Source organism: Abramis brama (assembly GCF_963993115.1).
Source record: "Abramis brama genome assembly, chromosome: 8".
NCBI classification, from domain to species: domain Eukaryota; kingdom Metazoa; phylum Chordata; class Actinopteri; order Cypriniformes; family Leuciscidae; genus Abramis; species Abramis brama.
Genome location: NC_139970.1, coordinates 20574791 through 20591298, shown reverse-complemented (window position 1 = coordinate 20591298; position 16508 = coordinate 20574791). Strand labels below are relative to the sequence as shown.

The 16508-nt window shown below is 35.6% G+C and overlaps 2 protein-coding genes across 2 annotated transcripts in view; both read right to left on the bottom strand.

The window, feature by feature from the left end:
• Positions 1-11042: 11042 nt before the first annotated feature.
• Positions 11043-15215, bottom strand: LOC311088869 (melanoregulin). The gene is made up of 5 exons (XM_084123244.1): positions 14983-15215; positions 13842-14013; positions 12416-12506; positions 11425-11588; positions 11043-11237 (listed from the first exon to the last, which is right to left on the bottom strand). The coding sequence occupies exons 1-5, from the start codon at positions 15048-15050 to the stop codon at positions 11166-11168; spliced, it is 567 nt and encodes a 188-aa protein (XP_083979370.1). The 5' UTR covers positions 15051-15215; the 3' UTR covers positions 11043-11165.
• Positions 15216-15509: 294 nt separating this feature from the next.
• The window catches only part of cfap65 (cilia and flagella associated protein 65), a gene marked incomplete at its 5' end in the record, with an annotated part of 33699 nt that continues 32700 nt past the window's right edge, over positions 15510-16508 (bottom strand). The window contains 2 exons of the mRNA XM_084122758.1: positions 15510-15706; positions 15878-16012. Coding sequence (XP_083978884.1) covers positions 15586-15706; positions 15878-16012 — 256 coding nt within the window. The 3' untranslated portion in view covers positions 15510-15585. The remainder of the gene's footprint in view (positions 15707-15877; positions 16013-16508) is intronic.

Below are 16508 nucleotides of genomic sequence, written 5' to 3'. Positions count from 1 at the left end.
CTGTTGAGCGTACATCGTCTGAACACTCGTTATTGTGGTGCAATGTGGGATTGAATGAGTGCACTCAATAAAGTCCACTATGTTTTCGGACACTACTATAAATGGCTGTACCCTCAAACATTGCCCTATTTGAGGGTATAGGAGGCAATTGTGGATTCAGCCCCTGACAGCCAAAGAAACAGAAACTAAACAGGAAAAGGGAAATCAGGAGAAACGGAAAACAAAAGAAACGTCAAACTACAATTGACGTCAAATGTGACGTCACTATAATTTCCTTGAAATAAATAAATAAATTAAATATCACCATTGTATGAAAACTGGATTAAAAAAAAAAAACTTCTTTAATGTCACAAAGTTAAATGTTTGTTTTGTTTTGCGTGTGCCTACATTCATAGGTAATTAGACGTTTTTGAAAGCGCTCTTCTTTTTTCCTGTTACGTGGCAGTCTGAATTTCTCCCTTTCTTTCCAACACTTTTTCTTACTGCTGTCAGCATGATGTTATTGTTATATGGGACGGTTTGGTATTTCAAGGTCACAGAATCAGGTTTGGTGAGAGCCAGTTTTCCATGGGAACATACACACAATCAATTGAGCATTAGTTTTGCAGGGCAACTGACACAGTCAGATTAACATAGCATAGATCGGGATTTATCAAACGTTTTTGAACCAAGGACTCCTTTCATAACTCGGAACTGTTCATTAATCCCATCACCTTAATAAAGCATTGTGAATTACATAACGGAATCTGTATGTCTCCATCTTTGCAAAGTTTTCTGTTTGAATATTTGGAAATAACCTCTAACATGTCATATATTTTGCTGTTTTTGTCTTTACAAAATGCTGTGATTTATCTCAGAGCTCATTGGAATTGGTTTGGTAAAATGGAGACAATTAATGAGAAAAAAATACACTACTGTTAAAAAGTTTTTTTGTGTGTTTTGGAAAAATAAATATTTTTTGCTCATCAAGGCTGCATTTATTTGCTCAAAAATACAGTAAAACCTAAAGATACTAGAAACGGCTACTGGAAACATAAAGATTACTGTTATACTCTACAATATTGCTTGTCACAGTTTTGCAATGAGATTTTGTTTACAATTCTGCTGACCATTTGCCTGTTTAAGACCGAACTCTGGGGGTCCGCAGACACATTAAAACTCAAACCTGACACATATCTCAAGCACATACCATGTGGATGCAAACGGCAGTAAAGCTTTCTCTTCTGAATGTTTATCTCCATTCAGAGGGCCTCTCTCTTAAACAAATCTCTCTGCTCACCTCTCTCTCCCTGAGCGCTTGTGACATAACTGCACATTTCACCCTCTAAGCACATCTGGATTTCTGCTCTGCTCCAAAAAAGACCGTTTCACTCCTCAAATCAGCTTAAACCAAACTGTTTAAATCAGTGAATAGCATCAGAAATGAAAAACACTGGACGAGTCAATGCCAGTATGCTTACGTGCAAAATTTCAGATTCAGTATGGTCCAGTCTCACGGGAACTGAGCATAATGGCTTTCATTTGTGGGCTACGTCAACTGACCCAAATAAGTCTAATGTTTCATGAGGGGGTAGTGTGAGCTTGGCCAAAGGGGTCAGTTTAGGTTGTGGAGTGTCTTATAGTGAGATAAAGCAGAGTAGAGCAAGGCTGTAGATAAGGACACAGCACATGAGTCAACTGGATTGATTTAAAGCTGGTTATCCTACCTCAGTCTGGTGACCTGACCCTTGTGTTGTTTAGGAAGGAAACAGCAAAGTTGATTGTAGATTTAACATGATTTATGTCCTCAGACAAAATTCCTTCAACCAAATGTGTATGCAACGGCACTGGACTGGGCTGTTAGAATGCACTGACATATATTTCGTACCATTCAGATGTAAACCCATGTGAAAAAGACATGCACTTGTAGTGAGTGCACTTCAGTTTTTGAAAGTATACTTTTTTAAAACCTGTACTTGCAGATATTAATAAAAGGCCACTTACGTGTACTTAATGAAAGTTATATAAATTAAGTAAAAGGCCACTTGAGTGTATTTAAAGAGAGTACACTTTCATAAATGTTTTGTAATATTGTCAAAATAAAATATTTATTTTAAAGTACATTTTAAATCATTGTTTTTATAATCTTTTTTCATGATTTAAAGTAGGCCTACCCTACACTAATTTTGATGTATTGACTAACATACTAAAGCACATGTAAAGTACTAAATTGCAAATTCATCATTACAAATGTGTAATTATAAACACAAAACATAAATTTTTAGTTTACTATGAATGCTTCTCAGTACATTCAGCAATTGAGTATTTACATACATATAAAGATGTACTTATGTCACAAAAACTACTCTTATGCTGAGATAATTCCATTTAATATGATATAATACATTTAATTGCAATTAACAAATAGGAAATATAACTTCAAAAACATTCCATCCAGTTCGTACTTAAGTATATTATTTTCTAATATTCTAATATGTGATAAATACATAATAATCTCTCTTTGTATTGCTAAAGTATGGCTAAATGCTAAAGTACACTTCTTTTACAGAAGGGAATTTACATTAGATTTCATGATGGTCGGGTTTGTAAACATTCTCAATGGTCATTGTAATTATTCTACTCCTGATTTGATAAGTTATGGCCATTATTAAAGGTTTTTCCCATTTTTCTTTTTCCATAAAAATAAAATAAAAAATCAAAGTCTGAATTTTCGTATGATGAAGTAAAGAGTTCATTAAAGACAGCAGGCCAGGGGAAATAAGCAGTATTTTGAATGATTTGCACATGTGATAAGTAGCATTTTTACTTACCTACAGTGACCTTTCACCTTTTACCCTCTGAAGTAATAAATCTGTATGTTATCCAACATGCCTAGGGCTACAAGTTCCTCTCTTTCACTGTGACGCAAAACCTTTAACTTAAATTTTTCTGATATTTTATGAGAATAGAGAGATATCCCCCCAACATGCTGGGGCCTCATGAGGAGGACATTAAAGAAACTTATTTTCATTCAGAAAGACTTACATCTATTTATTTCACCACACCAAATAAGTTAGCCAATAAGAGGCCAGTGTCCAATCATTGATGGCTTTAAGCCACAGAACGCATTCCCTCAATAAGTAAACACTGTATGGCCCCCTCAGAGCAGAAGCAAGGATCATATATTAAATTCCTTTTCTCCTTTCAGAAACAAATTTAACAATAAAAAAACCTGTTCCTTGCTCCTGCCTAGAAATACCCCACTCCTTTCTCAATAAAGAAAATGATGGAAAAAAGCATACGATGAACTACAGAAACCTCTGGGCTGCGTTTATCAAAAGTTAATCAAGAGACCTTTGATTGCAATGGTTCAATTATCTACTTAGGCTTTCAGTCACATCTGTATAGAGTTTTTAATGAAAACAAAACGGCACCGGTCCTAAAACAGGGCCTTGAGGGACTCCATACTTTACTGTTGTGTTTTTTAAAGATTTTATTGGTTGTGCTTACAAAAAGATAACAATACGTTAGATTTAAACCTGGTTTTATATATGCACTGATATCAACTTGATACCTGTCTCTTCATCAACATATTGTACAGAACAAGATTTGGTATTCTAAACGAAATCTAACATGAATGTGCCGAAGAATAAGATAGCAATGTTGGCACAGTGTGAACTGTGATTTTTTTTTTCCCCTACCAAATATTACAACTATTTTTGACGATCATTATGTCATTTTTCTATTTAGCTAATAAGATTTTATTCAGTTCAGTACTATTACTATGCTAAGTCAACTTCTTAAATTAAACACATAAAATCTGTATTGAAATGACATGCAAGAGGAAAAAGAAGCTCACGTTCATTAATTTACAAAAAAAATGTATCAAGCCATCAGACATTTTAGATGCAAAAAGTTACTAGTGAGACAATTATTTTAAAAGTTAAAGGTTTAAAATAAAGGTTCAGCTGCTGTCTTGCTCCTGGTCTGTCTGTTCTTCTGAAAATTTTGTATTTTCTACTTGCTTTCTTAAAGGGTCCTATTATGTTCTTTTACAAAGTCATGATTTAGTTTTTGGGGTGTACTAGAATATGTTTACATGCTTGATTGTTATTTTTCACATATTTTACATTATTACAGCTCCTCTCTGCCCAGTCTGGGTTGAACGCATCGATATCAATGAAGGCTTCCGAAATACGTAATGTGCTGTGATTGGTTAACTGGCCCAGTGTGTTGTGATTGGCAGGGCATAGCGCGTGTTCGGGAAATGTCCCTCCCCTTCATAACCGCCAGCTCTACTCAGATGTAAATATTAACGATGGCATCAATTTCAAACCAATTCGAGCCCGATTCAGACCCTGACAATGTTAACGAACAAGTGGATTGTGCTGAATGGATTTCAAGCACAGATTTGCAAGGACGGATTTCACAGGACGTTTCAGAGTGTTATGTTGTTTTTGTAATTTTCTTATAGATACGATGTTATCCACCATTTAATCATATATGTTGGAAAACTATGGTAATACAAACAGTAATCCATCACAAAATCATGGATAATTTTCCTAAGGGGCAGTGAACAGTCTTACAAAAACAAAAGCTTACAAAAGCTAAAGTAAACACTACATCAATACTGAAATGTTAATTAGCAGGCTAGTGGAGGCAAAGCTTTGCCTTCGTTTACATCATAGCTATCATAGCAACTATATAAAACTTATAATTGGAACTGTTAATAGAAAGCACAACTACAAATAATAAGACATACAAGTTGTGATCCATACAACAACAGATTGTCCCGAAAAAATGGGAACGGTTTCAAGAGAAGCTTTTGTGAGTATAGCCTGCATTGTACTCTGTCTGCTGTTCTGTGTAAAATGTGCAGCTCACAGACAAACTTTGAGGTTATAATCTTCAGGAACATTGGTTTAAATACATTTTAACCAAGTTCATAAGCCTTAGAACAAACTTTTTCTGAGGTGGAATAAACAGCGACAACACTCCTTATCTTCTCTAGCGCAGCTTAACCAGGCCTCGCCAACTTTTTTGTATATTCAGTGGGCGGGGATTATTTAAATGAGGAACATTATGACTTCAAAAGATTGGGAAAAAGTGCATTGTAGTCCAAACGAGCCATTCGTTAGTTCTTAAAAAGTGGATTCTGTTATATAAATGAAATATCTCCCTTTGGAGTGGACTTTGAGCTTTGTAACCTTTGAAGGGGGCAGATTCTGGAATCCACTGCTGCTTCAATGTATATCTAATGAGTGATTATAATAATATTCAAGGTATTAATCAATATTTTGCTTCTAAATATCACATGAGTTGAATGACTGAGTTGAATGAAAAAAGATAGATAGATAGATAGATAGATAGATAGATAGATAGATAGATAGATAGATAGATAGATAGATAGATAGATAGATAGATAGATAGATAGATAGATAGATAGATAGATCTGTTCTTCTAGCTCACCATGACAGCTATGGTCACAATGGTCATTGAAATCTATAGTTTGAGTGACCATTTCTTAGTTAAAGTATTTACTTTACTGTTAGATTAAAGTGTCCTCTCATTGAGAGAAAGTTATGGAAGAGTCTCCTGTTTATCGTTAGAGCCCAACCAAATCCAACCTTGAAGATGCTGTGTGTCTGTGTTAGTATTCTTGGTTACAGGTTAAGGAACAAGTGGCATTTTTGGAGATTGACTGAGTTGTTTTCTTCGACATGTTGGCGCCCAGCAACCCAGAGTCTTGAAGCTGACTTCTGCCTGATGAAACTGCAAACTGTCTTCAGTAAAAAATTTCTTTAATTTGTTATAATTCTGACTCTTGTCTTAAATTGACTGCACTTCTAACTCCTGGTCTTAATTAATCATATCTGGTCCCCTGTTTAACTGTAAATACCCTAACAGTTAATGGTGGATGATGCGGGCAAATTCTTCGGTGACATCCCTGGCTAATCAACAAAACAAGGTAGGAAGATTTTATTATCTGGGTGGAAGAGGTTGAGAGAGGGGGGAGAGATAGTTACTCACAGATCCGGCGGCTCCGGAGGGAATGGATATAAACCGGGCCAGCCGGTTCCGGCGGCTTCCGGTGAGAGGCTGGGTGGTGTATGCATCACTGGGCAGAGTGTAAAGACATTTGAATGATTCTCAAGTGTAAAATCGCGAACCTGACTCTCAATTCCTCTCCCATTCCACCCCGAACGTAGTGATTTAGGCAGGTGGGGATTTAGGTATTAGATGAGCTAAATAAAAATATTAGAAATAGGGATGTTTGCCAGGGATGCATTAGGAACGATCCCGAGAAAAATATATAAAAATTGTGTCCCAAATTGGCTTGGACCAGTATATGTAACGTAGTGATTTGAAGTATACTTTGCAGTTTCATCACGCAAAAGCCAAGCTGTGTTGTTCAAAGATTGTTGCCTCCATCTCTGTAATATCTTAAGGTGAGTTTTAACCGTGAGTATAAGTGTGACTCAAGTTAAACAGAAACTTTGTGGAAACCCCTAATAGGTTGAATGTTTCCATGCAGCTTATGAAAATGAATGTGCTGCCAACGATAATGATTCAGCTATTGTGATTGAATCCGCCGCCTTCACCTTACAGATGTTTTTATGCTCAAACAACAACTTTACACACTAACTAAAGTTGATAAAGCATAATAGGACCCCTTTAAACTAACACATTATGCCAATCACATGATCCCTCACATCCTTATTATAAGGAAAAGGGAGAGATGTCTGGCTCCACGTCTATTTACCTCATAGGGCAGCAGAGCAGCGAGAGAGAGACTGCTCTCTTTGCCAAGTGTTCTTATGATGAGAAAACCATTCTCACATCCCCCATAGTCTGTTAAACGCACTTACATAGGCATATAATGGTATTATACACATATACAGTGGCACCAAAAAGTATTTGGACACTTTTGTTGTTGATGGTGCTTCTGGGAGATTTGACAGTGCCAGTAAAATTACAGAAATGCAGCACTATTATTTGATCAATCAGGCACTGGTTTTGGTGCTGGACATCTTAAAGAGTGTTGAGATAATGGTAAACTCTGTTAGTAATTCAATATTTTGTTTTCCTGTAAGAAAATAAAGTTTCCAGAGTTAGTCATACTTCAGCATATTACACATGTAAGTCATGTCCTGTGTTGTGGTGTGTGATATGCAGGGTAATGTAAAAATTTGAGGCCAGATGGTACACTGCGTATATTCCATTATTTAGCTTGAATGAGCTCAGGACGAATAAAAGCCAGCAACCAACTTACCGCATTCACCTTTTAAATGGTCTGAAAATGAAGCTATAATTTCTGTAATAATTCACCATAATTCCAATGAGACTGGATGGTTGCTGTATAACAATTTTAGGTTCAATATCGTATACCACTTACCTCTGCTGATTCCGCAGGCGCTGTCTGAGTTCCTCTGAAACCCTCTACCTCCCCCAGCTCCACCTGCCTAGATCTGCTATGGGACTTATGTATGTCTATTTATGCATCATCAGCATATGCTCACAGCAGCTTGTCTGTGTATCTAATGGCAGTAGCAAGTACACATATACTCTGCAGCAGCAGCATGTATAGCAGATCTTCTAATTTGGGCAACTTGATAAAGATTTCTTGTACAACTGTGATACACGGAGAAAAAAAATCACTCAGAAATTCAGTACTCAGTAACTCTCAGTAAATTTCAGTCAATTACAAAGAAACAGCAAGTAACACACTGAATCAAGTGGGGAATTTGAAGTAGTTGAAATAGTATTTTCTTTTAAAGGTGCCTTGTGTAAAAATAAATAAATTCATACTCCACATTCCATACCAGATGGGGGCAGTATACCTCCAGAAAGTGAGTTGGTCTACTCTAGAGTATGAATATCTTCAAGCTACTCCCCTTCACCTTTACCAGTGAATATGTTCATATTCGTTTTGTTCATATTACATTTTTATTGTTAGTTTGAATTACATTAATTTGACAGACAGCATTCGCTGATGTTGACCAAGCTAGCGCCAACGTAACCAGAGCTTCCAACTCTCACGCATTAACCGTGAGACACACGCAAACACTTTTCACACGCTCTCACCCCACACATCAATTTTCTCACGCACAGAAAAATCGCGAAGCAAAGAGGACACGGAGACCGACAGACTAGACAGAGCAGGTTAGTTATGATATAAAAAAATCTCAGCTCTCAGATTCTGTCAATTAAATACCGTTTTGGCGCTTGTAAATGTTACACGACAGATCCCTAGCGCATGTGAACCGATCATCTCTACTAGCTAATAGTAAAAAAAATCACGAACACTGAAAGATACAGTAACGTTAGGCTACAACTTACCAAAATGTATTCCTCATACATAATATCGACCAATCAGTGTTTTTTATCATCGTGAAGAGGTCAATAACACAGCTGGAGAACAATTATGTCAGATTTACCTCAGGAAAGCCATTTAATATACATAATATAGGTCACGTAGTTGGCAAGAAAAAAAGAGCAATAGAGATTGTGCTATGTGTGTACTATATTACAATACTGTATTTATGAACGTTATATACGTTTATCGAACAGCCTTCGATACATTTCTATGTTATAACTTCCCGAAAATCTACACAAACATATAAAACAAACTTCTAACGAAATACTAACAGCATCTTACTTACCAATCCAAAAGAAATGTTGCAAGTTCGAAGTCAAACCTCATTTTTTTCATGTCCATTAGTTGTCTCCAGCGATGGAAAGCAGTGCCAATGTTTACTCTGGTTCTGTTCCTTTTTTATCATATTTTATTTGAATGTAGTAGTGGGCAGTAGGCTACTTTCCACATGATTGACATCAGGTTCAAGTACGCCCACAAGCCGTGCGAGTTATTCGTGTATTGCATGTTTGGCTGGTGGTTATGTTGCCGGCATACCGCCTCCCATGGCCGAAACTGGTATTACGACACCTGTCGGGCCGTGGCTATTAATGCTAATGCTAATTCAGGTTGATATCTCTGCAGCACTATAACTTGACATTTTTTTAATGACATCATCGCCCTTATTTCTTCTCATTCTTTTGATGCATGTAGCTCATTTTTTGGATATTTTTACCTCAATTTTTACATAAGGCACCTTTAAAACATACTCCAATAATCTGTTTTATTTACAACTTTAAAAAAAAAAACATTATAATAAGCTTGAGCAACTCAGCTGTAGAATTGTGTGAATAGAAGAAGAAAGAAAGTGCGTATCTATAGCACGAATGATATTTCTCGTATTATTTATACGCCAAAAATAGTTTTTGCGTACATATATAGCCTACGCAGTTTTCGCGTGCATATGATACGCACTTTATGGCGTGTAATACGCACGCACTCCACACCCCTAATCCTACCCAAGGGGTTTACAGTGCGTATCATTTGCATGCAAAAACTATTTTTGGCGTATAAATGATACGTGAAATATCATTCGTGCTATAGATAGGCTACGCACTTTCACGAGATCGTGTTGAAATGGAAGAAGAAATGGTGGCACTGTTTGAAAGGAAATAAAGTTCAGAAAGAGAGAGTAGAAGTGAGAAAAGAGTGGAAAAAAGACAAAAGAAAAAAGGGCAGGCATCCTGCTTTACTATAGTACTCTACTTTGACCCAGTTGTAAAGCTGATATGAAGTTGGACTCAGTCATTATGAAATACAATCACATATCCTTCATAGGGATAAAATGCTCCTATTTTTCTCTGTCTGAGAGGAGGTGAATGGGGGCAGATCATTTTTCATAGACAGATCATGAGATGATGTAAGCTGTGGAGAGTTGGAACCTGTCCTTTGGTCATGGATGAACATTTCCAGCAATTGCTAGAGGGACGGGACAACAAAGCCAAGACTATCACACTCATGCACATACATACACTGACATGAGCAGACGCACACACAAACACATAATCAGAACAAGGTGTTTCTGCTGGCCTTCAGCACTGCGAGAAAGCCAAGCTTGAAGACTCAGAAGATTTATAATAAAGCCCCTCCTCCTCCTCCTTACACTGCTTTCTCAATCTCTCTCTTTCTCTGCACCACATCTGTTTTTTGGCCCCTCACATCAGGCCCAGGAGACAACAATATATAGGTCAACGTGCACAGCTGAAACTATGACCGCACTCACTTATTATCTGATAGAAGGACATTAAACAGACATGCGTGGCATCAAGCAGAGGGTTACGAAACACGCTGTCGTCAATCTTCATCGTGAGATTTCTCATCTCTTCAAATGATTGGTGAGATCATGCTGGACTACTGCTGAGTGAAAAGAAAGTATTTTCAAATAAATAGGTTAGACTGACCTCTGCAGGCAAATCTGATGAAGTACATAAAATCACATAAGGGGGAAATTCAAGTGTGTTTACTACTCACTGCTCCTAATGTGTGTACTTGCATTGGGTTAAATGCAGAGAAGAAATTAATACTTCACATGAGATCACAGCAACAACAACCATCCAATCTATTCCTGATGGACAAAATCTAGTCCCGCCCACTTTTGGGTGTAATGCATTACTAAGTAATTAATTACTACAATTTAATTACTTTTCCCTTGAAAAAATGACAAGTAAGGGATTACTCTTACTTTTTCAGTAAATTAATTGTTGTTACTCCTGATGTAAATGCATTAAACACTGTATAGAAGAGTATTTAAAGAGTATAGAATATTAAATACTCTATAGAATAATTCTATATAAAAACAATGCTGGATTTAACATCCAAATTTAACATCTAATGATAAAATGTATGTTTTTAATATAACCTTCTGTCTTTAAATACTTTGGTCAGTTCAAGAACAATTTATGCAATTTTATATTATTTATTTGAAGAATTCAAAGAACAGCCCTGCCCTAAAAAAAATTCTAGTTCAAAAAGCCATTTCAAGACTTATTTTGTTTTTAATTTTTTTATTCACTTTTTTATGTTTATTTATTTACTTCTCATTATTAATGTTATAAGTAAATGTTATGTAACTTTTTAAAGAAAAAAATCTGTTTCACACAGATATATTGTCACAATAGGGAAGAAAAGACAATCACAGGTTATGTTTCATGTTGACTTTAATGTCATTCATTCTTAATTCATTCATTCAAAACATCACTTAGTTTATTGATTGAAATAGTTAATGAGTAGCAAATGAGTCCAAACGCAAAACCTCCTTTCCATCTCAAGACTACATTTTTGGATATTTCTTTTTGGCCAACCGCACAAAGTCTTCAGCACTGTCCAAAGACACCAGGCGATCCTAGAAAATGATCATTACAATTAAAATGCTTCATTTATCCTTCAAACTGACTGAAGTGCTTGTAAAACTGGGATAACCTTGATCAAGCAAAATATAGCAATGTAGATAGCTCCACTGTAGATAGCTCATCATGATGAGTCCATGTAATGTACTCATACTTGAGAGGCTAAAGATTAGGACAATTTACCATGACGAAGACGTATCTTTCGCTGTTGCTGAGCCCACAGGGGAAGAGGCTTGTCTCCTTTGACACTATGTGCAGCAGTTCTCTGGCCTTCTCCACATTCTCCCAGTCACTCCGAACAGTTTGTCTGTTCACTGTCAGTAAGGAGTCCACCTCCCTCTGGTAACCTGGATCAACAACATACAGATACATTTACATGAATGCACGTCTTCAGACACCACGGCATGCTTACGCTCCACACAGCCATTACATGGGCAAATAAGGGTCACGCTTTGACTTGGTATTCTATTGCTATTATCCGCTGGCATTGTGCATTGTACAGTTAAGCTTAAATAATTAACCGTTTTAAGCACAAAATGAACATTGTTCTCGCTGTGACAAGAGATGGAAAAGTATGCAAGAGAATTTAATAAGACAGAGAAATTTGAAAATAAAGAATAAACATAATATAAATAAAACAAAAATATATATATAAAAATACATACACTACCACCCAATGGTTTGAGGTCAGTAAGTCTGAATCTCTTACACTCGCCCAGGCTGCATTTATATGATCAAAAATACAGTAAAAACTGTAATATTGTAAAAAATATCTATTTTCTTTTTGAATATATTTTAAAATGTAATTTATTCCTGTGATGCAAAGCTGAATTTTCAGCATCATTACTTTCTTCAGTGTCACATGATCTTTCAGAAATCATTTGAATATGCTGATTTGCTACTCGAGAAACATTTCCTTATTATTATCAATGTTGAAAACAGCTGTGCTGCTTAATATTTTTGTAGCAACTGTAATACATTTTTTCAGGGATTTGATGTCATTCCTGAAAAAAAAGTATCAATTTCTTTAAAAAAAAAATCTTACTGAGCTCAAACTTTTGAACATACTGTATACAAAACAAAACATATAAAGATAATATAAATATATTAAATACATTTTGAAAAAAATAAAGAAAACAATGAATATAAAATATAAATATATAGTCCACCTCACCCAGCTGAAGCAAGATCTTCTTCCAACGTGTCCCGACTTCTTTACGAGCACATCTCAGACTGTGGATATCATAGTTCAGCTTCTCCCATTCCTAACACACACACACACACACACACACACACACACACACACACACACACACAGGTTTCCATGTTTTCTGGGGACTTTCCATAGACATAATGATTTTTATACTGTACAAACTGTATATCCTCTATACAAAACACCAAAAATGACTGGTATTACTATCATTGTGGGCACATTAGGTCCCCACAACATATGGTTTACCGGGGATCACACACACACACAAACATATGTTTTTATAGCACTATTCATATCTAGTCTATAAATCAACGAATCTGTGCATGCCAATGCAACAGAAATGTACAAAAATAAGAAGAGCGGTCAAAGAGCAAGACCGAGAGAATGCTCTGATGAGCTTTGTGGACGGAGACGTAGTTTGCGTGGCAGAACATCACTATTGAGTTACTGTCAATTGACTCTAACAAGTTCCTAAGAGCATTATAGACCATGTGCTCTTCCAACTGTCCAAAGACTGATAAACATGAGAAAAGTTAAAGCTTACTGATCCTGTATGAAGTGGAGACTAACTTCAGAAATGATAAATATTTATCCATGTATATATATATATATATTTTTTTTTTTAAATGAATGTGCCCTTATAATCTTTAATCAAAATAACTTCCCCTCCCTCTTGCTGTGACATCTCTTCTCTGATGACGTTTACTGGCGCGAGGGCGGGGCAACCTGTCACTCACATGACATCACAGGAATAGCAAACCACAACCATCCAATCAATTCCCGAAGGACAATGTAGTCCTGTCCGACATTTTTTCTTGTTCGAGAAGCCGTTTCACTCGGATATTCGTCACAATAGGGAAGAAAAGACAACTTCTGTTTCATCCCAACTGAGTAAGAATGTCTGCTGTGCTCATGTGATTTTGGTTTACAGTTAAAATGATTAAAATGTAGCGAGGCCAGATCAGTGTCCTGCTGTCCTCACCTTAGCGCTGTGTCTGAAGTGAACTCTTCATCACTTGTCTTTCTGGCACAGTTGAGTGAGCCGAATTCAATTTGAGAAAATTGGCAAATTACATCGGCCTAAATTCCAACGTATTTACTTGTAGCCAAACTAATACAAAAAAGTAAAAATCACATCTTCTCTAAAACACGAAGCAGTACTTGAATGGTAACTAAAAAAATACGACCTAAATTACACACAAACTTCCATAGATTATCATCACACTTGACATTTCCCAGAATTAATTTCAAGAATTGTGTAAGCTGTCATTCATATGCCCATATTTAAGTGCGACTCACAAAGAATTTAAGAATTAACTCGGATAACTGCAGTAAAATATATTCACTTGCTACTGTATCTCAAAGTGCATGTGCATTTGTTCCTCACCTCAGTATCTTTGTCCGCTTTGTTCCTCATCTTGATGAACGTGTTTAATTCAGCATCTGATTCCCCCTCAGTAATGGAGATGGAGGTTTGAGTGCTCTCCTTCTCTGCTCCACATCTGCTGTCCTGAAGCTCACGACCCACTGCTGTCTCACTGTCCCTGGACATACTGGGCCTGCATTAAAAGACTTTATTAAACTACACTGCACAAACACATCTGGATAAAGTTCTGTTAAAAATTCTATTAATGAATTTGTCATTTCTACAAATATATATATATATAGAGAATTATTCGTATAATTATTAAATATAATTAAGATATTCAACAATATAAATTATTATTATGTATTTATTTTTCATTATTAAATACTCAAAACCATTATTTATATGATTTTAAATGATATTAATTTAAATTTCTTATTTTGTCATGATAAATTATCTTTCAATTAGTTATACTCTATACAAGAAAATACCAATTTTATATTTGTCATTTATAAAAAATATTCAACAATAATAATTCTTATGTATGTTTTTTTTTTTTTAAATACTCATAACATTTTTTAATCACTCACTGCTTGTGGAAATTCATTAAAAAAAAAAATATCCTTCATTATTCTTTAACTATGTACTTCTATACAAGGAAAAACACCTATATAATAACACGTTTTATATATAACAATAATTATTCTTAAATATAATTAAAATGTTCAACCATAATAATTATTTGTATGTATTTATTTTTCCTTTGTAAATATTCAAAACCACTATTAATCATTTCTATAATAAAAAAATACGCACTGCTTATAGTATTCATTTCTTTTTTTAATTGATAATAAATTATTCTTTAATTATGTACTCTACACCAGAAAAAAACACCTATATAATAACACATTTACTGTATATTTGTCATTTTTACAAATATATAATTATATTTATTTGTATATTAATAACAATATGTATTCTTATATCATTAAATATGATTAAAATATTCAACCATAATAATAATTAAGTATTTATCTTTTTTAAATACAAAAAAATCACTCACTGCTTGTGGTATTAATTTCTATAATTTTTTCATAACAAATTATTCTTTAATTATGTACACTCTATACAAAACAGAAAACACCAACATTTGGTCACTTACCTTAAAATGCAATTGTTCTCCTCATTAGTTCCATGAACAGGACAGCAGCCAGAATAAAAGGCGCCCATTTAGAGCAACAAAAAAATGTTCCCCCTAAAATGAGCTAAAATTCAGTCCATCATAATACTCATGGTCATTGCTATAGTACAGCCGACATCCTCCATGCACCAGGACAGAAATGTGCGCTGCTCAAGTTATTTCTCACAGACGATGTCCTTAACTTGATAATGGGCAACTCTGGACATGTGACTGCACTATTTAAATGCCCTTGGGACTAACAACAGGCAAGGTAGTCAGGTCTAGCACAGATAAAAAACAAAACTTAAAAAAAACTGCAAACATCTGCGGCTTATTTAATTATGTTTAAATGACATACTGTACTTCATGTGAGCCACATCTCTGGACTTTCTTTCTAACCAAATTGCTTCAGAATTCAATGGACTCAAATTGCGCAACAACAGTCAGCATTAGTTTAAAAGATACAGTTGTTGGTGGTGGGAGAGACTCAGAGAAATTACACCAGGATTGTCATTTTGAATACAGTTTAATATGAATCAGTCTCATGCATGTCATACAGTGATACTGAGTGTTAAGTACGGCTCATTACTGCTCTGGCTTCAGGTTTGAGACTTTGGCCTGGGTCGACATGTATGGGCTTGGGCACAGCTCCTTTCTCTTATTAGATTCAGCACTGGACTGTCTATTGGAGCCAAGGCTGTTTTTCCTACAGTACACATACATAAAATGAGAAAGTAAAGTCTTGGCTAATATCTCTTAGGCTATTCAAACAAGAGTCAATGCCACTTGAGTGCATTTCTTATTATATATATATATATATATTTTTTTATCTGATCCAGATAAAGTGAGATTAAAATAAAATGTAGATGCCAGTAACCTGGAAGAGGAAGGCGGAAGAGCGATGATTCGCGGTCGCGTCGTCAGCACCAGCTCACCCAAGAAAGCCTCCATCATTAAGTTCTGCAAGGTGTTGAGCAAAATGTCCTCCAGCAGGTCACAAAACTCAGGAAACCTGCAGAAAACAAAGAGAGAACTCACTAATGGGCATCTTGCTCAGCACACTTCCAAGGTGTTCTTATTAGTTCTTTCAAGAACTGTCATTTTTTATTTAAGAACTTGAACCCACTGTCATGGGAAATCTGGTTACTGTACAGTATATGATGGCATTTTTAAAAGTGTGATTCCCAGACATGGAATAGTCATGGAAATTAGTTTTTTTGTTGTCTAGCACTGAAAAATTGTATTTGGCAGAAATTGCTATAAAAAAAAATGTAAAACACCAATACTGTAATCAGGTTTATTGGCCAGAACGCCTGTAAGTATGGCATTGAACTGATACTGATCATTGTAACTAGATAAAGAAGTTTATCAGGAGAGCTTTTCCACAAAACATCCTTAGCCAACTATGGTTGCATCATAATCAACATAATTCAACGAGTCGGTGTTTCCTGAAACCATAGTTCTAACGAACATTAGAAAATAGCATTGCAAAGTTGTGTCGTTGGAAG

Bases quoted from the DNA above. Each gene is read 5' to 3' on its own strand.
- LOC311088869 (XM_084123244.1), bottom strand. From the start codon at position 15,050: ATGGGCGCCTTTTATTCTGGCTGCTGTCCTGTTCATGGAACTAATGAG. The intron at 14,014-14,982 runs GTAAGTGACCAA...CTTTTAATGCAG, and splicing joins GAGAACAATTGCATTTTAAG to GCCCAGTATGTCCAGGGACA. The intron at 11,589-12,415 runs GTGAGGTGGACT...TTGTTGATCCAG, and splicing joins GAAGATCTTGCTTCAGCTGG to GTTACCAGAGGGAGGTGGAC.